This window comes from Strix aluco, chromosome 8 (genome assembly GCF_031877795.1).
Source record: "Strix aluco isolate bStrAlu1 chromosome 8, bStrAlu1.hap1, whole genome shotgun sequence".
Lineage (NCBI taxonomy): Eukaryota > Metazoa > Chordata > Aves > Strigiformes > Strigidae > Strix > Strix aluco.
Window position 1 is genome coordinate 28305597 of NC_133938.1, and position 25991 is coordinate 28331587.

At 60.3% G+C, this 25991-nt stretch overlaps 4 protein-coding genes across 9 annotated transcripts; 1 reads left to right on the forward strand and 3 right to left on the reverse strand.

Annotated features, from left to right (window-relative positions):
- Window positions 1-238: 238 nt before the first annotated feature.
- LOC141926239 (flavin-containing monooxygenase 5-like) lies at window positions 239-5032 on the reverse strand. 2 transcript variants are annotated; one of them, XM_074831668.1, is made up of 8 exons: window positions 4881-5032; window positions 3598-3786; window positions 3351-3513; window positions 2439-2581; window positions 1987-2186; window positions 1547-1896; window positions 1069-1141; window positions 239-985 (listed from the first exon to the last, which is right to left on the reverse strand). In XM_074831668.1, the coding sequence occupies exons 1-8, from the start codon at window positions 5013-5015 to the stop codon at window positions 628-630; spliced, it is 1611 nt and encodes a 536-aa protein (XP_074687769.1). In that variant the 5' UTR covers window positions 5016-5032; the 3' UTR covers window positions 239-627. The 2 variants fall into 2 exon arrangements, with proteins under 2 accessions (XP_074687769.1, XP_074687770.1); XM_074831669.1 differs by having other exon boundaries at window positions 1069-1156.
- Window positions 5033-5704: 672 nt separating this feature from the next.
- LOC141926662 (flavin-containing monooxygenase 5-like) lies at window positions 5705-11821 on the reverse strand. 5 transcript variants are annotated; one of them, XM_074832846.1, is made up of 9 exons: window positions 11119-11821; window positions 10095-10222; window positions 9094-9282; window positions 8847-9009; window positions 8461-8603; window positions 7842-8041; window positions 7144-7493; window positions 6705-6777; window positions 5705-6471 (listed from the first exon to the last, which is right to left on the reverse strand). In XM_074832846.1, exons 1-9 carry the CDS (start codon window positions 11501-11503, stop codon window positions 6126-6128), a joined length of 1977 nt encoding a protein of 658 aa, XP_074688947.1. In that variant the 5' UTR covers window positions 11504-11821; the 3' UTR covers window positions 5705-6125. The 5 variants fall into 5 exon arrangements, with proteins under 5 accessions (XP_074688947.1, XP_074688952.1, XP_074688950.1 ...); XM_074832851.1 differs by lacking the exon at window positions 10095-10222 and adding an exon at window positions 9497-9665 and having other exon boundaries at window positions 11119-11261; XM_074832849.1 differs by lacking the exon at window positions 10095-10222 and adding an exon at window positions 9497-9716 and having other exon boundaries at window positions 11119-11163.
- A 1417-nt stretch (window positions 11822-13238) lies between these two features.
- Window positions 13239-16552, reverse strand: PLPP6 (phospholipid phosphatase 6). The gene is made up of 2 exons (XM_074832853.1): window positions 15972-16552; window positions 13239-14058 (listed from the first exon to the last, which is right to left on the reverse strand). The coding sequence occupies exons 1-2, from the start codon at window positions 16390-16392 to the stop codon at window positions 13688-13690; spliced, it is 792 nt and encodes a 263-aa protein (XP_074688954.1). The 5' UTR covers window positions 16393-16552; the 3' UTR covers window positions 13239-13687.
- Window positions 16553-16900: 348 nt separating this feature from the next.
- On the forward strand, window positions 16901-23461 carry LOC141926665 (protein FAM78B). Its single transcript, XM_074832854.1, has 2 exons — window positions 16901-17212; window positions 18761-23461. Exons 1-2 carry the CDS (start codon window positions 16950-16952, stop codon window positions 19281-19283), a joined length of 786 nt encoding a protein of 261 aa, XP_074688955.1. The 5' UTR covers window positions 16901-16949; the 3' UTR covers window positions 19284-23461.
- The last annotated feature ends 2530 nt before the right edge of the window (window positions 23462-25991 follow it).

Below are 25991 nucleotides of genomic sequence, written 5' to 3' on the forward strand. Positions count from 1 at the left end.
CAGCCGGCGGGCGGCCATGTCGGTTAAGGGCAGGGCCAGGTCTGGGGCCAGGTCTGGGGCCAGGGGGTGGCGGGGACGGGGGTCAGGGATGGCTGTGGGGCTGGGCTGCCGGGCTGCGAGGCGGGCCGTGAGGCGAGCTGGCTGCCTAGGCGGTGAGCAGGCCGGCTGTGGGGTGCAAGTGGCCAGGGCTGGGCAGGCCCTGCGTGGGCAGGACAGACGCCTCAGGACAGACACCAGAGACGGAGACAGCCCACGCAGCGTGGTCCCTGGTGCCCTCGGCAGGGGGACAAGCTTTATTGTCCTTTTTCCGAGTTGCCCTGGGCGGGTGAGTTCCCAGTTTCCCCACTGCCTCTGTGCGGACCTAACCCACGGGTAGGGCTTGTGGAGCTGCCAGGCCTGGATTTAGGGGAGGGGAGTGATCCCTGTCCTCAGAGCAGCCCCCAACAAGACCTGGTGTGGCCCTGGCGCGGCAGGAAGGTGAGACAGAGCAGCCTGCGTCTTCAAGGAACCAAATCCCTCCGTGCCTCCTGACGTGTCGGCAGACCTAGCAAGAGACTACAGAAACACCCAAGCCCAAAGGAAAGGAAGAAGATTGCCAGGAGGACCTGCTGTCTCCTTCATTTTAGGTTAAGGAGAGAGCGAGACATAGACAAGGGTGGCCACAATCAAGCCGATGCTGAAGAAGACCTTGAAGATGTGGGGCACGGTGCTGGAGCGGGCAGGACGGTCCCCAGCTCTGGTTTGCAGGGGCCTGAGCACACGCTGCTGCTGGGTGAGGATGGCCTCCCTGGCACCCTCCCACTTGCCCGGGCCCCGCAGGCGGTACTGGTACGGTGTGCAGGGCCCGAAGGCCACCTCCAGTGCCAGCTTGGGGTCGGTGAGGAAGAGGGTGAGCAGGTTGGGCTTGACCCCCACCTGGCAGGCGAGCTCGTCCATGTAGGGGATGTAATCCACCTGGATGGTGTGCCGCTGGCTCTTCACGTACCTGCAGACAGGGAGGGCAGGCGGGTGTGGCACGTGGGCACAGGGGTAACGGTGGCAGGGGTGATGCCAGTGCAGGGTCCTTACCTCTCGGCCATTTTCTCCTTGGTTTGTGTGATGTCAGCGAGCATGGCGGTGGATGGCGGCAGGTCCTGCAGCCCTGGGGAAAAGGAGGCTGTAGCTGGAGGGAGGGATGTGCCCCCACCATGGTCTGGCTCTGCAGCCCAGCCTGGCCTCTGCTTGCACGTGGAAGCCTTTGGGGCTTTGGGGACATGCCACCATGTCAGGAGCAAAGTGGGAGGCATGAGCAAAGAAAGTAATGTCAGGAAAGGAAAGGGAGAAGGTGGTTTGCAGGCAACAAGACCTGTTAGTGGCCCCTGCAAGAGATGATGAGTGTGAGGCTTGTTGCAAAATGCAGCACTGCTTTTTCTCCCCATGAAGAAGCAAAAGGAGGATAAAAAAGTGAGTGGATGGAGGTGGTGTGTGAGAGGATGCCACCAGCTGAACAACTCAGCTTTGCTATGGCGGGGGAGCCCAGCTGCGTCCCCCAGGCTGTGTCACTTACCCTTGAAGATGCGAGTGGCCCAGCGACACTGGAGCTCAGAGATGGGCATGATGGCACCCAGGGGCTGGATGAGGCCAATGAAAGCCAGCGTAGGCTTCTCCAGGTCAGGGGGGAACATGAATTTGTAGAGGGAGATCTGGTTCTCCACCACCTTCACGTATTTTTCGAGGAAGGGGAAGGAGAAGCTGTATCCTGTGGCGAAGACCACGGCATCGATGTCTTCCCTGGTGCCATCCTCAAAGATGGCAGATGTCTCTGTGAACTCCTGGATGTTCGGCTTCACTATCACCCTGCCCGAAATGATGCAGTTGGGCAGGTCGTCATTGATGGTCGGGTGCTGGTCAAGGATCCTGGAAGGCACAGACAGACCTTGTGTGGGGCCCAGGCAGTGGGATGGGCAGCACAGGGGCAGGTACCCAGGGTACTGCCAGGGCACTCACTGGTGCCGGGGCTGCAGGCTGTAGAGCGCGTGGTTGAAGCGGGCGTTCAGCTTCCTCTCCAGGTAAAAATTGATGGTGCTTTGAGGCAGCAGGCTGCGGAGGACCTGTGTGAAGCGGCTGACGTAGGTGAAGTCAAAGGGGTACCTGCCATCTGCCAGCCGGTGCAGCACCCAGGTCCCACGCTTGGTGCTGAGGAAGACCTGGGAGGAGGGAGAGGAGAGGTGGCGGTGTGGCAGCATCCTTGGGACCGGGCTGGTCCCCCGCTGTGCTCCTTGGACAAGGATGCTGGCACAGCTGCTGGGACCACAACAGCCACCCCCGTTGAGAGGGGATGGGGTGCTCACGGCAGGTGCTCAAGGGAGGGCAGCCCGCAGGGGATTTTGGGGGGTTGCTTGGTGCTCTCTGGGGTCTGAATAATAAGCACCCCAGCCCCAGCAGCTCTCCCAGCACACCTGCTTGGCTGCGTGGCTCAGCTCCACCGCAATGTCAACGCCTGAATTCCCGGTGCCAACCACGACCACCTGCTTCCCCGAAAAGGACTGTGGGCTCTTGTAGTCCCGGCTGTGCAGGTACCAGCCCTCAAACTTTTCCAGCCCTGGAAGAGAGAGAGAAGCCGTGCTGGGCAGGGACGTGGGGCAGGGGGTGGCTGTCCCCCTGCTCAGACTGGTGGTGTGTCTTTGGGAACAGTCTGGGGCCAGTGTGACCAACAGGAGCGTTGCAGCCCTGGGATGGTGCCCAGAGAGGTGGTGGCATCTCCAGCCTGGCAGATGCTCAGTGTGGCCTTGAGCATCCTGCTCTGGCTTTGGGGCTGGCCTCACTTGGAGCAGGGCTTAGACTGGAGACCTTCATGCAAAATCCTCCTGCAGTTCCTGTCTGGTGCCACGCGCTGAGGGCAGAGGAGCAGCTGGGGTCCATGCTATTCCAACAGACCCTGGTGACGGTGTCCTCCAGCCTGTTCCCCACCCAAAGAGGGTCTCCACAGCTGAAAACCCTCTGGGCATTTTTGCCTGGCACCCAGTGAAGGTCATCATCAGCACCGAGCTCTCAAGCCTTGCTGGGGAGCTGGAGAGCCTGGTGGGTGTGTGGCCAGCAGCTTGGGGAGCCTGTCTCTGGTGGGAGAGGCGAGCTGGCAGCAGTGACACCTGCCAGCAGGGTGCTTTGGTCAGGTGCTGACGGCACAGCAAGAGCCACCAAGGACAGACCACCAAGATGGGTGAGACAGCAGCATGCTTATGCAATCCTGCCTGGTACATTAACTGGCAGAGGCATTTTTGGCAGCAGCCAGAGTGGGGTGCGGGCTAAGCCAGAGAGGAGGGTGGTCCCAGGGGTGTCGGGGACCAGGCAGGCAGGCTTCAGGGCGGTACCTGGGAAGGCGCTCAGGGGGAGGTGTGCGTCGGTGTGGTGCCCACTGCACACCAGCACGGCATCGAAGATGGCCGCCTCCTGCTTCCCCTCGTTCTCTGTCACCACCTCCCACTGGCCCGTAGCAGCGAAGTCGGGGCGCTTGGACACGCAGCACACGCTGGTCTGGGTGTGGGGGGAGCAGGTGTCAGGCACCCTGCGCCCCTCAGCCCTGCTGCTGCCACCCCCCTAGAACCCCCCGGCTCTCACCCCAAAGCGGATGTGGCGGAGCAGGTCGAAGTGCTGGGCATACATGCAGAAGTACTCCATGATCTTGGAGTTGTGCATGTAGTTGGGGAAGTCCTCGGGGATGGGGAAGTCGCTGAAGCACATCATCTCCTTGGAGGTGTTGATGATGACGGAGCGGTAGATGCTGGCGCGGCCCTCCTCAGGGCGCTCCTGCAGGAGTGGGGCATGGCTCAGTGCTGGCCAGAGACCCCAGGGCTGCCTGCCTTCCCTGCCTGGCGCCTCACTGTGCCTGTGGGTGCAGGATTAAGCCACGGGTGGTCATAGAACCTGTCCTTGCACCCAGCACCCTCCTGCGGGTGTGACCTGCCGCCTCACAAAACAGGGAAGAGGAAGCTCTGGGTGGGCAGGGGCCATACAGTGTTGACAGCAGGTTATGGGGTCTTGTGCCTTAGTTTCCCTGCTCCCACCCCTGGCCCCGATGAGGTGACACGTTCCCAAAGCTGCCATGGTGCCATTGCCCCAGTTGCCACAGTGGGTCTTGCAGGTTGCTGAGCCAGATGTGGTGCTTCCAGATGAGTGGCTGCTCCTGCTTGCTGGGTCTCTGCCCCAGCAGTCGGGCGCTGCTGCCCTGGCTCTGCCTCACCAGCCCCATTTCTGACCCACCATGGGCAGAACCAGTGGATTATAACTGAGCCACCCCAAACCCCACGCTGGCGTGGTGTGTTGTGTCTTGCCCTGGTCTCTCCTACCCATCTATCAGGGCATGGTGGGAGGGCTTGTCTTCTTGCTGGTGGGTCCCCGGTGGGGGAGGAAAGTCAGCAGCCGCATTAGGTGGGGGCAGAAACGAGCTCCAGGGCTTCCCCCGAGGCAGGGAGAGCACTCAGTGCCTCTGTGTGGGCGAGCTGCACAGAAACAGGGAGAGGAGCAACCTGCACTTCCAGGGAAGGGCCGAGCAGGGCAAGAACTGGGTCAGATGAAACCAGGGCTGGAGGGGACCAAGAGCAAAGCAGCAGGGGAAGGGATGGATGAGACTGGGAAGGAGGGGCTGAGCTGGGAGAACGAGCCCTGGGGTAAGGTCCTTGGCGAGGGTCTGTCCTGCTGCCAGTGGGAAGGAGATGGCTGGTACACCAGCTGGCACCTGGGGACCTCCCGCTGCCGCAGCAGTTTTTCTTTCCTGTGGTTTGGAAACCCACCTGCCGCACGCATGCAAAGCAGGGGCGTGGTGCTTCGTTAGCTGCCAACGACCGATCCCGGTCCCATCCGTGCTGCTGCCGTGGAGCAGGCTGGCATGGCGCAGGACTTACCTCGAAGCGCCAGAGCCCCCCGATGTCCCCGCTCCTCTCGAAGCAGGTGGGTTCCAGCCCCTCATCCAGGCAGCATTTCAGGGCACACAGGCCAGAGGCACCGGCACCGATGATGGCTACTCTCCTGGCAGCCATGTCCCGCGGTGCAGTGGTGGCAGGGCTGGGGAAGCCTTGGCCAGGGGCAAAACACGTTCAGGGGGGTGCAGAGCTGTCAAACCGGGGGGCCACACGGTGCTGCTCGGTTGGGGATGCCTTTCCCTGTGCTTCCCGTGGGTAACCAACTGGAGCGTCACAAGATTTATTTCTTCCAGACATGATCTACAGGTTTCCCCTGTCTGCTGTGCCACACCTCCTGCCTGCGCCTGCCCATCCCAAGGGGCTCATTGGGTTCTGTAAGCACTTAGCAGTGCTGACGCTGCCCTGAGACTTCCTGGGTGCGGGGCTGAGATGTGGCCATGCTCCAGATTTCGGTAGGTCATGCCGTGGAAAACAAAACCAGGGGGATGCTCAGCGCACTGGCGGCTAGCAGCTGTGCCAGCCCTGGTGTGTGGTGGCCAGGACCCCCTGTCACCGCTCCAGGTCCCCAGCCCACCCAGCCGTCCTCTGGAGGGGCTGTGTGCAGGTGATGAGGGTGGCACTGAGCCATGCCGCTGTGGCTACCATGATGCATGCTGGTGGCACACACCCTGGGCGAGGCTCTTTTGCTGTGGATACACACACGAGCTGGAGCTGCACCACTGGCACGAGGCCGACCTCAAACCTGTGTGCATCCCCCCGGCATGCAGTGGGACATGGTGGTGTCAGTGATGGGACGGACACCTGGCTCGGTTTAACACACTTTTATCCAGTTAGGAAGTCTGCTGTGCCTTTGCTACTTGGCTCTCATGTGAGTGTGCCAGTGGTGGCTCAGGCACGTTATAGGCGACAGGAAAGCAGGTACGTCCCCACTAGGTCAAAAGTGCTGCCAAAGGGGGACTGGATTTTATCCTGCATGTGAGCAGGTTTCCTTGTCCGCCCCCGGCAGCCGCTCTCCAGAAGGAGGTGCAAAGCGGTGCTGAGGCATTATTTCAGCAGCCAGGGAGGTTCCGTTCACCCTGAGCTGGCAGTGTGGCCGTAGCAGGTCCGTGCTGGGCAGGAGAAGGGCTCCTGCCAGCACTGGGATGCACAAGCTGCCTCAGGGCAGGGGGTGGCCAGCCAGCCCCCCCAGCACATCACAAAGCCTCCCTTCCCGCACTTGTAGGGCACCTACAAGTAAGCAAAAATGACAGCGAGGACGGCCACGGCCCCAACCAGCTTGAAGATGAGGGGCACAGCAGGGGCCAGTGCTTGCTTCTCCACATGCCGCGTCTGTAGGGGCTTGATGATACGCTGCTGCTGGGTGAGGATGGCTTCCCTGGCACCCGCCCACTTGCCCGGGCCCCGCAGGCGGTACTGGTACGGTGTGCAGGGCCCAAAGGTCACCTCCAGCGCCAGCTTGGGGTCGGTGAGGAAGAGGGTGAGCAGGTTGGGCTTGACCCCCACCTGGCAGGCGAGCTCGTCCATGTAGGGGATGTAATCCACCTGGATGGTGTGCCGCTGGCTCTTCACGTACCTGCGGGCAGGGAGGGCAGGAGGGTGCTGGCAGCAGAGCCGGCAGATGGCCCGCACACCAGCAAGGTGCTATTGGACAGACTCCCATTGGGAAGGATCAGTGGGGTGGGGATAGAGAAGCCCTGTCGTCTGTTGGCATGGCCAAATGTGCTGGGATGCAGCCACAGGACGGGACGAGTGCCCACAAGCAGCCATACCCAAACTGGCCTCCTCCCTGTTCCCGGGGGGTCTTACCGCTTTGCCATCGCTTCTTTCTTCTGCTTGATGTCAGCCTCCATGTCGTGCTGTGGGGGCAGCTTGTTCAGCCCTAGGGAGGATGACCACAGCATGGGGGTGCTGCACCCCACTAGCAACAGTGGCCACTGTGGTGCTGCCTTTGCTGGCACCACTGTGGCAGGCAGTCTGGCACCCAAGGCATGTCCAAGCTCCTTGAGATGGGAAGGAGCAGCCTGTGGGGCTCAGGGTACAGATGTTCCCATGGGGCTCAGGGTACAGATGTCCCTGGGCCGCTCAGAACAAAGCCCAGCTCACTACAATGGCTGCGAAGTGGCCATGCCATTGCCCTGGATGGCACAGCTGGCTGCTGCCTCCCAGACATGGCTGGGCACTATTTGCCCCAGATCCAGGGGTGCAGGCTTGGGCTGCAGCCACAGGGGAGGTTTGCCTCACTTACCCTTGAAGACACGGGTGGCCCAGCGACACTGGAGCTCAGAGATGGGCATGATGGCACCCAGGGGCTGGATGAGGCCAATGAAAGCCAGCGTAGGCTTCTCCAGGTCAGGGGGGAACATGAATTTGTAGAGGGGGATCTGGTTCTCCACCACCTTCACGTATTTTTCGAGGAAGGGGAAGGAGAAGCTGTATCCTGTGGCGAAGACCACGGCATCAATGTCTTCCCTGGTGCCATCCTCAAAGATGGCAGATGTCTCTGTGAACTCCTGGATGTTTGGCTTCACCAACACCCTGCCTGAAATGATGCGGTTGGGCAGGTCGTCGTTGACAGTTGGGTGCTGGTCAAGGATCCTGGAAGGTACAAGGACCCGTCAGGGTGCTGGGGTGGGGTGTCTCTGCTCCGTGTCCTGCTCGTCCTGCTCTGGGGATGCTTGTCCCCAGGGATGCTCATTGCAAGTGAGGCTGGTCCCCCAGGGGTGCTCGGCAGCTGCCACTGCACTGGTGCCACCAAGGGTCCCTGGAAGGGACAGCGGTGGCTCCCTTGAGCATTGCTTGGGCACAACACAGCTATGAACCGGGTTTCCAGGGCTGGTGCCTTGGCTCCAGCCTAGGTACAGGGAGCATGGAAATGGCCGAGCGGGGCTGGACACGGCAGGAGGCAGAGGGTCCCTCTTGGGCAGGGGGAGGATTTGCTGGCACCTGTGCTTTGGCTTCAGGCCGTAGTGTGAGTGGTTGAACCTGGCATTCAGCTGCTTCTCCGCAAAGTCGCTCACCATGGAAGAGGTCATCAGCTGCTGCAGGAATGTCTTCATGCGGGTGGTGAGGACGATGTCGATGGGGTAGCCCTGATCTCCAACACGGTTGAAGATCCACGCACCCCGGCGGGTGCTAAGGAAGACCTGTGCAAGGAAGCAAGCATCACCTCCTGAAGGCTGTGATGGTCCTGGGGGGCTACCCTTGCGGGGACATGTCCTTGCCCCAGGATTGCTCCTCTTCGTGCTGCCCAAGCGCTGGGTGAAGACCCGGAGGGCAGAGAGAGCTGGTGGTCAGCGCCCAGCAAGGAGAGGTAGGGAAGAGCTGCAGGAGCAGCCCCAGCCTGAGGCTCAGGGATGGAAATCAGGGTATTTGTATGGGATTGAGTCTCAGTTGCCAGCACTGCCTGGCAGCTGGGATTGGCAGGTGCTGGCACTGCCAAATGCAGCGAGTGCCGGGATGGAGCAGTGGCTGTGTGCGCGCCCTGGTCCCGGTGTCCTCGTGGAGCCGGCAGTGTCCCGTGGGGAGCTGCCCTGCCCACCAGGACCCCACTCCTGCTGCTCACCTGCTTGGCTGTTTGGCTGATCTCCACGGCCAGGTCCGACCCTGAATTCCCAATCCCGATGATCACAACCCTCTTGTCCGTGAAATCCCGAGCATCCTTGTAGTCTCGGCTGTGGAGATAGCGGCCCTTGAACTTCTCAATTCCTGTGGGCAGGGAGGAGGGATGCTTGGCTTCCTGGCACCAGCCTGGAGAGTCACCTCCCCAAAAACTGAAGTGGAGGCGCTCCCTGGCCTTGCCAAATCCCTCCTGGGGAGCATGAGAGTGCTCCTGGAGCCAAAGCAAGACAGGGAAATGCTGAGGCCAGGAGGAAGAGCAGCTGAGAGAATAGGGACTGTCACAGCCAAGCTTTCTGGGGTCTCTCCTTGTGCTGGGGTGTGGGGCGGTACCTGGGAAGCTGCTCAGCGGGAGGTGTGCCTTGGTGTGGTGCCCGCTGCACACTAGCACGGCATCGAAGACGGCCGCCTCCTGCTTCCCCTCGTTCTCTGTCACCACCTCCCACTGGCCCGTGGCAGCGAAGTCGGGGCGCTTGGACACGCAGCACACGCTGGTCTGGGTGTGGGGGGAGCGGGTGTCAGGCACCCTGCGCCCCCCAGCCCTGCTGCTGCCACCCCCCTAGAACCCCCCGGCTCTCACCCCGAAGCGGATGTGGCGGAGCAGGTCGAAGTGCTGGGCGTACATGCGGAAGTACTCCATGATCTTGGAGTTGTGCATGTAGTTGGGGAAGTCCTCGGGGATGGGAAAGTCGCTGAAGCACATCATCTCCTTGGAGGTGTTGATGATGACGGAGCGGTAGATGCTGGCGCGGTCTTCCTCAGGGTGCTCCTGTGGGAGCAGGACATGGCTCAGCGCTGGCCAGGGGCAGTGAAGGGAAGGGATGGCCGGGGCTGCTGTGGTGGCTCTTTGCGTGGAGCCCTTGCCCTCAGCCTTGCCCCCAGGACCCCGCTGTGGCTGGCTGTGTGCCACCCCACCAGCCGCCACTGATGCCCGGCTGCCACTGTGCTGATCCCCAGCAGGACATGTGGCTGAGAGGGTTTACCTCAAACCTCCAGAGCCCTCCGATGTCCCTGGTCGCCTCGAAGCAGATGGGCTCCAGCCCCTCTTGCAGGCAGGCTTTGATGGCGCACAGCCCGCTGCTGCCCCCTCCAATGATGGCCACCCTCTTCGCCATGCTGTCCTCCACCACGGGTCTCTGCCTGCGGATAGTGCTGGAGAGCGGGGCTCAGGGCCAAGGGGTGCAGCTGTGCAAAATTTTGGCCCTGCACACCAAAGAGGTCCCAAGCTGAGAGGCACCCCCTGAAATGTTGTCTGGGGCTGTGAGGCAACTGCTATCCGCTCCCCGGCAGGGACCTGGCCAGTGCTGGGGTTTTGTACCATCACGGTGTTGCCTCTGGGCGCCATGGGGAGGAATGCTACCGAGTGCCAGGAAGCCTCGCTATCTCCCTGCCCACGTCAAGTCCCAGCGATGAAGGCACACTGGAGTGCTGTGCCCTGCCACAGGGACCGACGGCTCCCTCCCAGGTGGGTGACAGCCCCTCCATCTGCCCCTTGCCCTCTCCCTTCCCCGTGGAGCTGCTCGTTGCACCACCCCAGTGCCCGCTGTGTGCTGACAGCCCGTGGGGAGGCCCTCAACCAACCTGCAGCCGTGGGAGCGGCAACCCAGGAGGGCCAGCGGCAGCCCAGGGAAGGCCGGTGGCAGGCAGGGAGCCGCGCGAGGGTCTCTGTTGGAGTTCCCCAACTCGTGACGCCGGACGGTGGCCTGGCTCTATGGTGCGTGGCGGCAGTGAGCGGGGCCTCCCCCTCCGTCACTCCTCCCACGGGCCGAGGAGAGGAAGCCAGCACCCGGCTGCCTCCCAGACGCCTGCTTGGCTTTTCCGGCAGCGGCTCTTGCCGGAGCCTCGGATGGTGGGGTAAGGAGCTGTCCCAGGCGCCTTGCCAGGGAGCCCTGTGCGGGACACTGTAGGGACAGGGGGTTGCAGGAGAAGCAGAGACGCAGCCGGGCCCCATGGCATGAACGCTGGGTAAACAATCGCTGCCCTGAACTTTTACCTCTGGGATTATGAGGATCAGCCCAACCCTGTTCATGCTGGTGCCCAGGGGCATAGGTGGCTCTGGCTGCTCCGGTGGCACCCGGTACCGCATTGCCCATGTCCCCCATGCCCCTGGGCTGGGCATGTTGGCACAGCCTCCCCATAGCCACGGCTTGCTCCTGGGACAGTGGAGTCCCGGGGCCAGCGGGACCCCGGTGCGAGAAGCACTGCGCTGCTGGGGTGTCGCTGGTGCCAGGGTGGTGGAACTGGTTAGGAAAAGGCTCTCCCCAGCAGCAGGAGGCACAGACCGTGTGGCTCGGGAGCACACTGCCGGCTCCTAGTCCACTTGCAGCCGGACAGCCCCCGGGGGATGCAGGGGAAATTTGCTCTCCTGTGTCTGGGGAGCTTCACCCCAGAGCTTCACAAGGCACAGGGCTGTGGAGGGGCCAAGTTCTGCAGCTGAAACCATTTTAACCTTCTAAAACTCAATAGTATGTTTGCAGAAAGTGTAATAACGCTCTTTCTGTCCCTTGCTGTTGGCAAGGGCTGATCTCTGCCTGGGGCAGAATCACCGAGCTGCCAACCCACGCTCTATGCCTGCTTGTCAAAAAGCATCAAAAGCGTCTCTTACCAGGCAGGGGGATCAGCACGGGGACGGCAAGGAGGCAGCACTGGCAGTGCTCCCCTCCCTCCTCCGCTCTCAGCTGGCTTCTGGCTCTTTTGCAAGCTCTGCAGTGACTGCCCAAGGGCCACAGGTACAGGAGACTTCTCCCAGCTCTCAACCTCACTGCTGTGCTATGAAACCTCTGTGCAGGTTGCCTTCGAATTTGCCCTTCTCTGTTGGCAGCTGCAAGAGGCTGCACAGCCCTGGACTTTGCCCCACTGTGCTTGGACTCATGTCCTGGCTGAACCGCACCGTGAGGCACAGGGGACCGTGGGAGCACACCAGGGTCAAACCATGGCATTTTGGTCAAGACTAGCTTGTTGATGTCTGCAGGAAAGCCATGGGCCCCCATGCCAGGCAAGCACCCAGGATATACAGTGTGGTGGGCAGCGCATGCAGACACGTCTGCTCAGGGCTTCCACAGCGGGCAGAGGTGCCGTGGGACAGGCCAAACAGAAATCACTGTCTCCTCCTTCCTATCAGCGGGCTGGCACCTGTGCTTGGAGGAGCAGTGACAAGTGACAAGCACAAGAGGAGACCAAAGGTCTCGCTGGCGGAGGTGGGGAGAAGCAGAGCAGAGGTGAGGGGGTGGCAGGGCCACCCATGACCCAGAGGGGCTGTGCACTGGTGATGGCAGGTGCCACCAAGCAGCTCATGGAGGGTCCTGCAAATGAGCCAGGAGCAACTTTCAGCATGCAGATGCACGTGGGAACAAGCCACAGCTGTACAGAGTTGCTGCTGTACTCCTCCGTGGCCTGGAGAGGAAGACCGCAACAGCTGTAAGAACTGCTTGGATGAAAAGCACCCCATGTTTGGGAAAAAGCAGAGCGAAGATGTTTTGGCACAGCTCAACAAGCCCTGATCACCCCAAACCCTGACCACACCAGAGCATGTCACCTGCCCGCGGTCCTGCAGCCACCACAGAGCTCATCTCTGCCGTGGGGTGGGCGGGCTGGCTGGGGTGGCCAGGTACTGCCGTGCACATGCCGGACTGGCCCAGCCGGCTGCCGGGCATGTGGTGCAACCCAGGGGATTATTTTTATTTGGTCACTGGAATGCAAACACACAGCTGGTGGCTTCACCGGCTCACCATGCGAGTGGGTCAGGGCTCAGCTCTGGAGGAACCTTGTCATGTCAAGTGCTTTCATTTCAGCCCCTGCATAACTGACGGTGGGTGACAGACAGAGATGGGGTGCTTGTACCAGCGGCCCTCAGGCTGCTCCCACACACTTCACCCAGAGGAATAGCACACTTAAACACTGCCTGGTTTTAATACGACTTAATCTGCACTTTCCAGGGCCTGAGTGCACTAATAGACCTTAAAGGCCATGACGAGCCTCACCTGGCTGCAGTCACCCCCACCCACATCAGGAGCACTATTTCTCAGTCCAGAGCCTTCAATTCCTGCCTGTGGTCCTTGTTGATTCTGTGCTTTTCTGGCTCAATCTCAGCTCTGGCTCATTACAGACACTCCTCGTGGTTCCCCTCCTGCCAAGGACAACCAGTCCTCTATGAAAAGCAAGCTGCCAGGACCAGTGGTGCCAGGGTAAGAGAGTCAGGGAGCTGTGGTGGGGGTTGGCAGAGCCAGGGCCTCTTGCTGCAGGAGGTGTAGGTAAGGCTCAGCTCCCGGGTCTGCTCGGCAGCCTGGGTGAGTGTGTATTGCTGGCTGCTGGGCTGTGGGGAAGGGGCTCACTCTGCAGGATGCTGCCAGCAGCACTGCTAACACCCTGACAAAAGGGAATTGCTGTGAGCACCCTGTACCCCTGGGAGACTGAAAATCCTGTAGAGGGAAAAAGCAGCTGTGAAGCTCTGCTCAAGGGCTTCAGGAGCGGGCTGCTCCTGGGAGCTGCTTCCCCTGTTACCCGCTGTCTGGGAGGTGGCATGGACAGATGAAACCCTTGACTGCACCATCCTTTCCCCACGGCACAGGGGCCAGGTGCCTGCGTCCTCATTGCTTAAGACCTGGCCTCAGTGTGGTACTTAAGTCAGTAAGGAAGAGATGTGTTGCTTAAGAAGGCAGAGCTCTCTATAAACTTGAGGACAGACCCCCGTGAGTCCCCTCCAGGCAGACATTATGGAGCAGGATGTGCAGGGCATGCTCACAACAGAAACACGATCAGTGTATTTACAGCATACAGATACATGGGTGACTGCAGAGGAATTTCTGCAAAGCTACCACATACACCATGGGCTAACGCAGCAGGTGCCCAGCACGAGCATGCAGATTCACAGTATCAGCAGCGAGCTGCCGGATGAATGTGCTGAGCCCTCTCTGGGCTCTGCAGGGACCGTTTTTTTTGTGGGAGAACAGTCAGTGTGGCTGCTTGGCCAGTGCATGCCCTGCCTGACAGCCCATCAGGAGGGCAAGACAGCACCAAATGTCTAAGTGTGGGCCCAGGAGCCTGCAGCACCGCTAGTGTTGAAATTCTGGCTGGCTGGGTGGGGTCTAGGGTGTGAGTTCGAGTCCCAGTATCCCCTCCCTGTGCGTGCTTAGAAAACAGGGTGCACGCCTCCTCCTTTGGGAGGGACCCAGCCATCAATGGCTCCAGAGCGCAAAGAGGGCAGGCGCGCTGAGCGGGGACAGCCAGCAGTACTCCACCACGCTGTACAGCGCATAGCCCAGCAGCAAACCAAAGAGCACGTCCGTCATGTTGTGCCTGCCCAGCATGACCCTTGAAACGCTGACGATGAGAGCCCAGAGCACCACGAGGACCCGCAGCGGGACGGCGAGGACCAGGTGGCGCAGAACAAAGCGGCAGACCAGGGCGGCTCTGGTGGCGTGGCCTGACGGAAAGGAGTACTTGTCCACTGAGATGGTGACGAACATGTCCATCTTGTTGTGGGTGGGCCGCCGCCGCTTGACGAGCCCTTTCACCACTGCCACCAGCACGAGATCCAGCAGCAAGGCTAGGAGACAGTAACAGTGAGTGAGCAAGGTTTGGTGTTTCAGGTTTTTTTCTTTCCCTCCATGAAGGCAAGAATCAAAGCAAAGCCATTAGCTAAGAAGAAAGCACTTGGCTACCAAAACCTGCTAAGAGAAGGCAGTATTTCCCATGGCTACAACAGCCAGGTGGGGAGAGCATGGCACTCATCCAGCACTTGGCCTTCTCCACCATGAGCAGGTCTTTAACCTCTGCTCTTGCTGCACACAGCCCTTGTGCGACCGCAGACCCTCTCCCTGACACAGCCAACAACAGCCCAGCTCGTTGGGTGTGTTGGGTTGTTCTTTCTCTGTAAAGCCTGATCTCCCCATGACTCGGGGCTCAAACTGTCCCTTAACCTGAAGGCAACAGAGGGGTTAATATTCCCTGCAATTCCCTTGCTGACAGCTGGTGCTGACTCAGCACGGCTCTGCCTACCCTCCTGGCTGAGGGTCAAACTGACCCTGGTGAATGATCAACCCACTTCCACCACTCAGCCCCAGCTCAGTGTGAGGTCTTGCTTTTCCCTGCTGCTGGGGGGATTAACACCAGAAAGTCAACCACACTTTGGTTTTCAAGAGCTGAATAAAGTATGAAGTCAATAACGGTGGCTTGCCCTCAGAGAGCTGAAGGCTGTTGTGGTGGAAGTCAGAGGTGAAGCACCTGTGAGAAGTGTTCAGCCTGTATTTGGCAAGAGCAGCTTCTCACGTAGGGCAGAGGGTGCTTCTTCCATCCCGGTTAGCTAGCACAGCACTCACGGCCAGGGCTACTTCTTCCAAGGCAGTCTTGTGAGAGACCAACTTCTGCTTGTCCTAAGGCTTGTTTCTGGTCATCAAATCTTTTGGTCGCTTTAGTTCATTCCCTTTGGTTAATCATTTAAGAAGAATTTTTTTTTTTTTCCCACATGTAAACCTAGTTCAATTGCATTTTCTATTTTTCCATACGGTTTGAGAGATTCAGCCTGGACATTAGGGAACACTCTTCACCCATGTGGGTGTTGCACCCCTGGGACAGGGCCCCAGAGAGGTGGGGGGGCTCTGCTCCAGAGCACTGAGGGCTGGACAAGGCCCTGGTGCTGGGACAGACCGCCTTGGAGCAGAGGTTAGGTTGGTGGCCTCCAGGTCCCTTCCCACAGCTCTGCTCTGGGACTGTAATTTAACCATGTGTGCTAGATGAAAAAGATGCACAAACCCATGTGTTTCCCACCAAACAAATTTAAATTCAAATGATAAGTGTGAGAGAGCAATTATTTGTAACTTCATAAAAGAGTAAGAACTAGGAACCTGACAAGGTCTGTTGTTCTGGAGCTACTACAGTTTCTAAATGAGCAAAAATGAAGAATCCAGGTATACCTAATAGGACAGGATGCTGGGGGTGGAATGTGGCACCACCCGATATTAAAATGTATCCCTCAAAGCAGGTTTCCTCACTGGCTGATACACGTCAATCCACGCAGGTACTGCCTGCAGGAAGCCCGAGGGGCAGATGTCTGTGTGCCAATGCAGCTTTTCAGGGAACGGGCTGGTGTCTCAACACTAGGCAGCTGTGCCTGAAATGCACTGTTCTAATAAGCTGAAGAACTAAGTCACTTCAGCTCCCTGAAAGTTTTGTGCAACCGCAGGAGCAGTTTGGCTGTCAAGAGTTTCAGAGTGTGTGGTTGGAGCTGCGATGGATGAGCTGTACCCATGCCACCATGCCCCTCCAGCTGCAGGGTTACTCACTCTGGGGTACAGGCACCCCAAATGAACCTGCACCAGCTACTCGAAATCAGCTGGCTCCCTCGGGGCTGGAGGAGGCTGAGGTTTACTCAGCTCTGCCCCGTCCTTTGAGTCCCATCCTTCCCCCTCGGCTCCGGCCAGCCCCCACCTGCAGAGCCCTCTGCTTAGCCCCCAGCCTCACCGAAGAGCAGGTTGAGCAGCACCTCCCTGGCCGCTGAGCTGTCGCTCTGGCAGAGCCCGTAGAAGGTGCCGAGCAGCCAGGGGATGCCGTGCCCCGAAACCTCGACGACCTTCATGAGGGGACGTGCGCTGCCCCAGGCCGAGTCCTCTCCAGCGCAGACGCCCAGGCGCTTGGAGGCCCAGAGGTCGATGGCGAGCAGGGACCTGAGGGCGATGCCCAGGAAGGAGGGGTTCAGCTTCATGCAGTCCTCCTCGGGCAGCGGGGCCGCCGCGGCGCTGCCCGACTCCCTGCGGTGCGACGGGCTGTCCGGGGCGCCGGGGCTGCGCTGGCTCACCAGGGACAGGAACTCCAGGCGGCTGCTGCTGCTGCCGCCGCCGCCGCCGCCGGCGCGTCGCTCCCGGCTGCTGCGGGGGCTCGGCATGGCGAGAGGCGGGGGCCGCGCACCGGCCGCCAGGCCTGCTCTGGCACCGCGGCCCGGGCGAGCCGCCCAGGAGCGCGCCGCCGCCCCCTGCCCGGGCCTGCTCCGGGTCCCGCTGCCTGCGCGCCCCGGGCCTGCCCGCCGCACCGCCGCGTCCCCGGGACCCCCCAAGGGCTCCCCCCGGCACCAGGCGGCCCCGCTTCCTCTTCCGCCGCCCCCTTCCTCCGTGCCGCCCCGGGGCGGGGCTGCGGCGCCCCCTGGCGGCGGGGAGGCCCGTCCCTCCTCCCGCCGCGCCCGGGGGCGGGGATCCGCGGGCGGCGCCCCGCCTCTCCCCCCCGCTCCCCGCGCACGTGCCCGCCCCGGCCGGCGTACGGCAGCCGGCGAGGGCCGCAAGAGGCGCGGCGGCGGCGCCTTTCGCCCTGCCGGCGCCGGTGCGGGCGCCGGTGCGCGGGCGGCGATGCGCGGCGGGCGAGCGGCGGCGGGGGGACGGGCCGCCCCGCCGGCCCCGCGGCTCGGCGGCGGCGGGTGACGACGGCGCGGCGGCGGCGGCGGCGGCGGCGATGGGGTGCCTGCAGAGCGTGGCCTGCAAGGCGCGGGTGCGTCGGGAGCAGATCGTGGTGTCGGACGTGTCGGCCACCATCGAGCCGGCGGCCACCGCCATCGAGGAGAGCTCGCCCGTGGTGCTGCGGTACCGCACGCCCTACTTCCGCGCCTCGGCCCGCGTCCTCATGCCGCCCATCGCCCGGCGGCACACCTGGGTGGTGGGCTGGATCCAGGCCTGCAACCACATGGAGTTCTACAACACCTACAGCGACCTCGGCGTGTGAGCACCGGCACCGCCGCCGGCACCCGCACCGGCGCGGGGCGGGGGGGACGGCGCCGGGCACGGCGCCCCGGCTGCGCTGGGGTGGGAGCGGGGACGGGGAGGCCCAGCGGCGGGCACCGGGCTGGCAGCGGCACGGGCACCCCGGCAGGCAGCGGCAGCCCCCCCGGCTGGCCGCCCCCTGGGCGCTGCGCTGCCCCCCCGGGCACCGGGTACTGCACCCCCACCCCGTGTCTGCACCTTCAGCCGCCACCGTCACCCCAGCGCCCGCTCCCGGCACCCTCCCTGCCCCCAGAGAGCCCCGGCCCGGGCAGCCCCCGCTCCTCTCGTCCTCCGGCCGGCTCCTGCGCCAGCCGCGTGGCCTGCAGCTCGCTCGTCCGAGGGCTTCGTGGCCGCCGGCCCCCGCCAAGCAGTGTTTTTTTCCGGGGCCAGGTCGGGAGTGCAGTGGTGCTGGGGGAGTTGCCCCCTTGGCTTGTGTTAAAAGCTTTGCGGCGCTCGGCTGAAGTGGCTGCTGGAAACCAACTTTTTTCCAAGGCCGAGCGTGCGGGTGACTCGGGGGGACACCGAGGGGCAAAGGTGTTGTTTCTGCCGCTGTGTCTTCTGCCTTTTGAAAGTGGTGATGCAAGAGGGGGCTGGAGATGGCCAGAGGCGTCCGTTCCGCAGCTCGCCGGTGGGATCCCGGTGCTGGTGCCCGGGGTTGTAAGCACGGGGCGGCAGGCACAGCAATGTGCACGGGCATGGGGGGGGAGCAGCGGGTCCTCGTGCTGCCTGCCTGCGTCCTTGCATCGTGGCAGATTCGTTTGCACGTGCCGCTGGAGCAATCAGTGACGTTAGAGCGAGCGGAGGTCGTCAGTTGGGGGGATGGCGGGCGCATGTCCCCTGCCACTCCCAGGCAGCTTCAGAGCCCAGATGTATTTGAAGCCAGAGCTTGGACTTGGTGGGAGGTTTCACCAGAGCTCCCCGTTCGTAATTGCCACGTGGCGATCGTCTCCCTTGCTGTAGCCGTGCGGTGTTGCTAACGTGGTTGGCAGCCAAGATTTGGGCTGGAATTTCCCCCCCAGCCATATTGCAGGGATTTCATCGCACCGGCGGCAGGCATAATTGTGGTATTTAATTATCGTATGTGCCTCTGTGCAGACACATATATTTAGAGGCATAAAAATCACAGACTTTTATCACAGGAGGGGGCTGCTGACGGGCTTGGCCAGTGCTGTGGTTGTGGTGCTGCAGCTGCGGATGGGGAAGGCTGTTCTCCAGCACAGAAGCTGACTAAGGAGAGTGACCCCAGAGAGGCTCCGCAACGAGTTTTGGCCCAGCTGGTTTGATTGCAGGTTAATTAAAATAGTGGTGTACTGGCAGAACAAAGGCTTCATCTGGCTGTGAGGGACTCAGCAAAGGAACTGAAGCCAAATTTGGTCTTGAAGGAGGTCCTTGAGAGCTTGCTGCAGGCGGGGAGAGGATCCCTGTGTTGCTTGACTCCCCGTCCCTCGCTGGGCGCTGTCTCTGCCATTTCCTTGCTAACCTGGCCTTTCTCTTCCTCTTCACTAGGTCAAGCTGGGAGCTGCCCGACCTGCGAGAAGGAAGGGTAAAAGCCATCAGCGATTCAGATGGCGTGAGCTACCCCTGGTATGGAAACACCACAGAAACTGTGACCCTGGTCGGGCCCACTAACAAGATCTCCAGGTTCTCGGTGAGCATGAATGACAATTTCTACCCCAGCGTGACGTGGGCTGTCCCTGTGAGCAACAGCAACGTGCCGCTGCTGACCAGGATTAAAAGGGACCAGAGCTTTACCACGTGGCTGGTGGCCATGAACACCACCACCAAGGAAAAGATCATCTTGCAGACTATAAAGTGGAGGATGCGAGTGGACATTGAGGTTGATCCCATGCAGCTGCTGGGGCAGCGGGCACGGCTGGTGGGAAGGACTCAGCAGGAGCAGCCCCGAATCCTCAGCAGGATGGAGCCCATCCCACCAAACGCACTAGTGAAACCCAACGCCAACGATGCCCAAGTCCTCATGTGGAGACCCAAGCGAGGCCAGCCTATAGTCGTGATACCTCCCAAGTAGAGCAGCGCCGGTGTGCGCGTGTGAGGACCTGGGTGCTGTCAGCCTGCTGCAAACGAACGGGGTTTCTGAGCCAAAGCAGACCTCTTGGGTTCTCCTGCCTTTGTAGCTGTGGTTGGAAACATGGCTCCTCCTTATAGTCAGAAAGGGAGCCTGGCCGGCACAGGGGTGCAGAAGAGGGGTCGCTGAGCTGGAGGATTTCCCAGGAAGCGGAATTGAGTACTTCTAGGGGCTTATGGCTGGCAAAGAGGCTGTCTGACCTAAACGACTCGTCCTTCCTTGCAGGGCAATGCAAGGAGCGTGAGTGTGATCTAACTGTGCCTGTGGCGAATGCTGCTTTCCACCCAACTGGAGGTAGAACCGGAGACCGTGCCTGCCGGACGCGGAGGGCTCCTGCGGTGACCCTCCCTGCCGGGGTGCGGGTGTCCTCGCGGTGTCTATACCTATGCATTTCGGATCGATAATCGACCCCTCGCCCTGCCCGCTGGGACTGGGCAGGAGGGCCCGGGAGCAGAGCGGGAGCTGGCAGTGCCAGGGCGCTGAGCCGGAGCCTGGCGCTGGCCAGCACTGCTGCCCGGGAGGGGTTTTCCGCAGCCGAGGGGAAGCGGGACACGTTTTGCATGCGTCTGGGTGTGTTTGGAGTAGTTGTGAGTGTAGGAGATGCCATAGCTCTTTTCTGTCTCGGAGTGAGATCTAAGGGCAGGTTAGATGTCCTTTCGTTTTAAGGTGCACTAAATCTTTGCAGTTCCTCAACCTCCCCCCCCCTCCCCCCCAATCCCACTGACTCTTCTCTTACGGAAGCAAAACCAATTCTCAGCCGAGTGAGAAATCGGGAGCGGTGCCCGTTCACCCAGGCCAGGTGCTCGCTGACTGTGTGTGGGGTACCCAAACCAGCTTGGAGGTACCCCGGGACTCACACGCTTCCACCACAGACCCAAGTCCCTTGCAAGAAGTTGGATGCTTGCTCATTTTCCACACAAATGCCAGCTCACATGGAGACCCTCCTCCTCCTCAGCCATCCACGGAGCAGGGTGGCTACTGGCAGGGATGCCGGTGGAGGGGACAGCATGCCTTGTGGTAACTCCCCAGGCTCTGCAGGGATGGGGGTCTCCTCTCCGTGGGTCGGAGGCAGGGATGTGAGCGGAGGCTGCGTGGGCCAGGCCTGGGTTTGCCTGGGAGGGAGGAGGTGAGCATGCTGCCTGGGCGCTGCCTCCTGCTGCGGCAGGTGCTTAGTGGGTAACAGGGGGTTTTATTTGCCTTTCTCCTCGCCCCTTGCTGCCTGGATAGCTGGCGTTGTCTGGTCCGCGGGTGGGTGCCGTGCTGTGGGCCATGACCTGCAGTTCCCAATATCTCGCCCCCGAGATGCAGCAGAGGCATAAGCCATGGCTGCATTGCCGATGCCCTGGGCGCCCTGTTGCTCCTGAGCCGACAGTTACGGCTTTTGCCACTTTCTCTGCTCTGTCTGCTGCCGCAGCACAAGCCCTGCGGCTCCTCTGGCTCACACCCCTGCCTTTGCACCACGGGAGGTTTGTGCTGCCTTGAGGATGCGGGTAATTCCTACTGGGAGGGTCCCATCTCCTGTCCCATCGCCAGAAGAGCCTGGGGAGGGTCGCCGTGTTTGGCACTTCCATGCAAAGCCTTTTCTGCAGTGTTAACAGCGCTGCCCTCAGCCTGGCTGTCGGGACGCCCAGCCCGGCGCTGCTTTGCTCCCCACGGCGTGCTGGCACATCCCCACGGCATCGCTCCACAGAGCGCGGCTGAGCTCCTGCAAAGCTTCAGCCACGGCTTGTGCTTTTCCGGGGTGGGATGCGTACCCTGGTCCCTGCCGGCAAAGGGGCTCCCCGGGCATCTTAGACCAAAAATCCCTGTGAAATCCCCATGCTACTTATTATTCTCAGTAGTGTTTGCTGCTGATTCGATTGTTTATTTATTTTTCCCTTTGGGAGCGTTGCATTTTGATGCTTCGACGCACACTTCCCCATGCTGGGGCTGGCGGTCCTGCTCCTCCCGCTTGGCCTCGCAGTGGGCTGGGAACCTGCTGCTTTCGGTGCCTACTTCTGGGTTTCACCGGGGCTACAGCCTTGCGGTGGGAAAGGTTTGGAGGAAGAGGGGACTCTGAGCTTGGGTTTGCTGTGTTTTCTAGAGAAAAACTTCTACTGGGAGCTTGTCGGCGTGGGAAGGTGTCCCGCTCTTCTGAGACTCTGCCCGTGGTTTTGTCCTGGTAGGGGATTGATGGCAGCTTTTGCCATCACCGATGTTTCATTTATCAAAAAGCGTGTGTGGAGAGGGATTAGAAACTTTAAATACAATTTTTCTTAACGTTTGGGGGAGGAGGAGGCGTAAGTACCTTTTGGTTTGAAATAAGGTGGATGTATACTTTTGACCCAGTGGGATAGAAATGTCTCTGGCAGCATCAGAGCTAAAAAGCCAGAGGGAGGGGCTCCCCAACAAACGGGTAGCCCCGAGATGGGCTTCCTGCTGGGAGAGGGTGCTGCGTCCAGAGAGGCTGTGTGAGCCAACTCCCCAAAACCCGTGGGGAAGGGCCGGGGCTGTGCTCGGGGTCTGTGTGCCGGCTGTCAGCCCAAGGAGCTGCTGCAGCACCGCCGCGGTGCCAGCTGGCTGGGAGAGCAGGGATGCTGGCATAGGGGTGCTGTTGAATTCATTGCCATCTTTTGGGAGGTGCTGGTTGGCCAGAGCCTTGGCACATCATCTGCCGCGCGCTGAGACAGCAGCGGCCACCATTTCTGTCCATGTGTGTCTGCAACGTCCCCAGGGAGGTGCTTGATGCTGCCTGGTGCCGATGTTGGGCTCAGAGCCTGGCCGTAGCCGTGTGCCTGCGCTCCCAGGGCTGCCCCAGCCTGCAGGCAGGCTCTGGCTGAGCCCCGGGGCCGTGCCTGTGTTCACCCCTCCAGGCTTCTGCTGGGCTTCCATGCCCGCTTGTTCTCTGACGGCTGGATTTGATGCGCTTAACTCGGTTTGATGCGTGGGTTGTCTTCGTGGGCATTTCCCCGTTAAAAAAAGAAAAAAAAAAAGTTTGCAAAAATTGTTGGCAAAAAAGATTTGCAAACAATGTTTGCAAAAATTTGCAGGCATTTGGCATGTTCACAAAAGGTGCGTGCTCATGCTTGGGTGGAGGTGCTGGGTGAGCATCTGCCCGAGCTCAGTCGCGCTGACTGCAAGGCTCGTGATGCTCAAGCTAAGGGGAGGGAAGGAGAGGCAGCGGGTGAGAGCTCCCCCCTGCAAATCCGGGTTTGGCTCACATCCCTGTGGCCCGCAGCCGTACGGATGGGGACCCTGAGCAGGAGCCCCAGCTGCAGAGCCCACGGCTGGGACCAGCACCTGGACCCCCGGGCTCAGTTGTCCCAACTGCCCCGCGGGATGCCTTCCCTGTGCCCCCCTTTCACACCAGCACCCCGTTATCTCAGGGAGGGGCAGGTCATGGAAATGCCTACCCACATGCTTCCCTTGCCCTGAGCCTCGGGGTGCCCCTTCCCCTCCGTCCCTGTCCTCGGGTCACTTATTTATTTATTTATTTATTTAAGTTTAAGTTATTTATTGCTATTTATTGATGGCTGGAAGTCAGGGGGGTCATTTCTGCTGTGTGGTGGGGGCAGCTGGGTCCCCCCCTGCCCAGCCCCCTGCGTTTTGGGGTGCTGCTGCGTGTTTGGGAGCGCCGCTGGGGAGGGATGCTTGTGGAGCCCTGTGCTCCCATCCCCTTTCGGAGCCGGGGCAGGGAGAAAGGAAGGGGAATCACATCAGTGCCTGCAGGGAGGACACCTGGTGCCTGTCCCCTTCCTGCAGAAGCTCGAAGCCCGTGTACCCCCTCCCCAGGCGCTGTGCTCCCTCCCGTGCCCGTCCGTATTTATTGATCCGGCCTCCTGGCGTTTCTCCGTTCGGCTCCCGCTGGATTTGCTGTTGCCAATTCCCGGAGATGGTGAGAAGAGCCAGGATGTGTGGGTGTCGCTATGGAGAAAAGACCAAACCAGGTATTCTGCTGCCGCGTGGGGAAAATCGGAAGGAGAAGAGGAAAGCTGGTTTTGCAGAGTGCCTTAAACACAAATGACTTTACCGAGTAGGGGGCTTGGACTTCTGTCTCTGGATGTTATTACCAACTCGAACAAATGTTGCATTTCACTTCTCTGGGATTAAAAGAAAACCACTCGAGCTGTACTGGAACCAAACCCTGTGTTTGTTTGAGTCCGTCGGGTTGGCTTGCACCTCTGGGGCCATGGTGGTGTGGGGGACCAGGCAGGAATTCGTGGGCTTTCAGCCGTCAGCCCCTGCCTGGCTCGGCGGTGGGACCAGTGGCTGCCTCTGCCAGCTTTAAGCCCCTGGGTCTGGGGATGGGACTCGTTGCCCCTTGTCCTGACTTGCAGGTGGCTTCTCTGGTGTCCCAATGAGGTTGTGCTTGCCCTGCAGTGCCCTCTCCCTGGGGATGCTCAGAGCAGCCTGTTTGCACAAAGCTTGCCATGAGGCCACGTCCTCAAGCTTCCAAAAAATTGGGCAGTTGCTTGGAAAGCTCTGACAGGCAGCCCTTTTTCCCTTGGGAAACCAGCTCAAGGCCAGGGCTGTGTGCCGAGGGACCGCCAAGAAACCCAGGAGCTTGTGCAGCCCAACCGTGGGGAACTAGGGAAGCTGCCAAGCTTGATAAGCCTGAAAAAACTACACAGAAAAGAGATGTTTCCCCTTTGAAATTGCAGATCTCCCTCCCACTTCTCACAGAGTGAAAGAGGGGAAACAAGAGTCAACCCGGAGACCAGGGTGGTTGTTCTTATAGTAAAAGTAATACATGGAGATAATGCAGAATTTCATAAGGAAGGTTCATTGAAGTCATTTGGGGAAAAATAGAAATATTCACTGTATAGTTCCTGGAGGCGATTAAATATTAATATATATACTCTTTTTTTGATAATGAGAGAGAGGTCTCTCAAACACAGCTGTTTAGGGAAGGATGTCCTCAGTGGGGTGTCTTGGCCTGCACGCTGGGGTGGAGGAGGGCAGTGATGGGTGCTGGGAGACACCAGCAGCTCTAGATGTTGTCCGAGGACTGACGGGTCCCATCCCAGGTGGGTGTGGGTGCTGCCCCAGGATTAGGGTCCGCGGGATGCTCATTGCATCCAGTGTGCTGCTTACCATGAGCATCAACCCTACTAGTCCTGGCTTGCTGTGGGGTATGTTTGTTCTCTGAGCCAGTCAATTTCTTTAACAGCTGCTCATTTTGAGTGTTGCTGATTGCGCTGGGCACCAGATGCTGGCAGACAGCCTATGAGCTATTTGGTGAGGTTTCTTTGCTAGTGTTATATTAAAACATTGGTCTTCTCTTGACAGATCCCCGAGGTGTAGGTGCAGGAGAGCTGGGAGGAGTTCACGTGACTTGTATCATGCCCTGGGAAGCAGGGTAGGACCCCCCACCCAGCAGCTAACGGCAGGCCAGGCCGAGGCATGTTCCCTGAGCAGACGTCTCCTCCTTCCCACCACCCAGGCTCTACCACAGAGCAGGTGCAGCACAGCTGTCCTGGGCCCCGCTGCCTTGTCTGAGACTATGTGTCTGAGACTATCTGTCTCTGTTTCCAAAGTGCCTTATTTATAGAGCAAGAACAAGGGCAACCTGTGCTGCTGCCACCCACCCTGTAGCATGGCCACAGGGAACAAAGTAAAATGGTGCAGGGTGCCGTGGAGGGCAGCAGAGGCAGACAAGGGATACTACAGGTAGTACTGAAGATCAGTTTATTTACTCTACTCCCTCTTCCATAAAACCTGAAAACAACTTCCAGCAAGAGATGAGAAAGCAGTAAGAAATGAGAGATTTGGCTCAGCAGCTCCTCCCCTATGCACAGGACCAGACAAAGGTGTTAATGCGTTAGTGACGGCTGCTCTGAAAGGCACGCAGCAGTTGGGAGCCCCTGAAGCTCCCTGATGGGAGGCGTGTGAGCCCAGGACACCCCTCTGGGGCCTGGCTGCTGACACCACGCTTCTCACCATGCCTCCGGGAAAAGCTCGGTTGGTGCTGAACAGGAGAGACTCCAGAGCATGAGCCCTGGAGCCCCCACTGGTCTGCTAACTGCTTCCTTGCAGGGCTGATCCAAGGCAAGAAAACACCCAGGGTTTTAGTTTTGAGGGGATGTGGGGGATGAAAGGGATGGGGAGGATTGGCTTAGTATTGAGATGCACCATCAGTGTGACGGTACAAGGCTGCTGACCGTGCAGTGTCAGGGAGGCAGGAGCTGGGCACGGAGAAGGCTCCCGACGCCAAACGCCCTGCAGCCTGGTGGGATGGCTGGGCAGACCCACTCACTCGGGCTGCGGGGTGTAACGCAGGTACTTCTTGCCCGATGGGAGGTCCTTCGTGAAGACTCCTTTGGGAAAGAGCTTCTTGGCTTCCTCGTCAGGTAAAGTGGGCACAACCATGACGCTGTCACCAGGCTGGGGAGCAAATGGAAACTGTGAGAGCAGCAGAGGAGCTGGCAGGCTTGAATGACGGTGATGCTGCCTCCCTGTGACCGCCCCAGCGCCCCGGGCATGTCCCCTGCAGCGCTGCCTGGAGCACGCAGTGGGTGGGAGCTACGCCGGGAGCTGTGGGTGATGTCGAAACAGAGAGCTGTGCCATCTGCCAGCCCTGCCAACGGGATCCCGCAGCCCAGCTCTTCCCCCCCAGCATTCCCGCAGGAACAGGGAGTAATGAGAAGGGAATTTGGGCATCTCTACGATGCA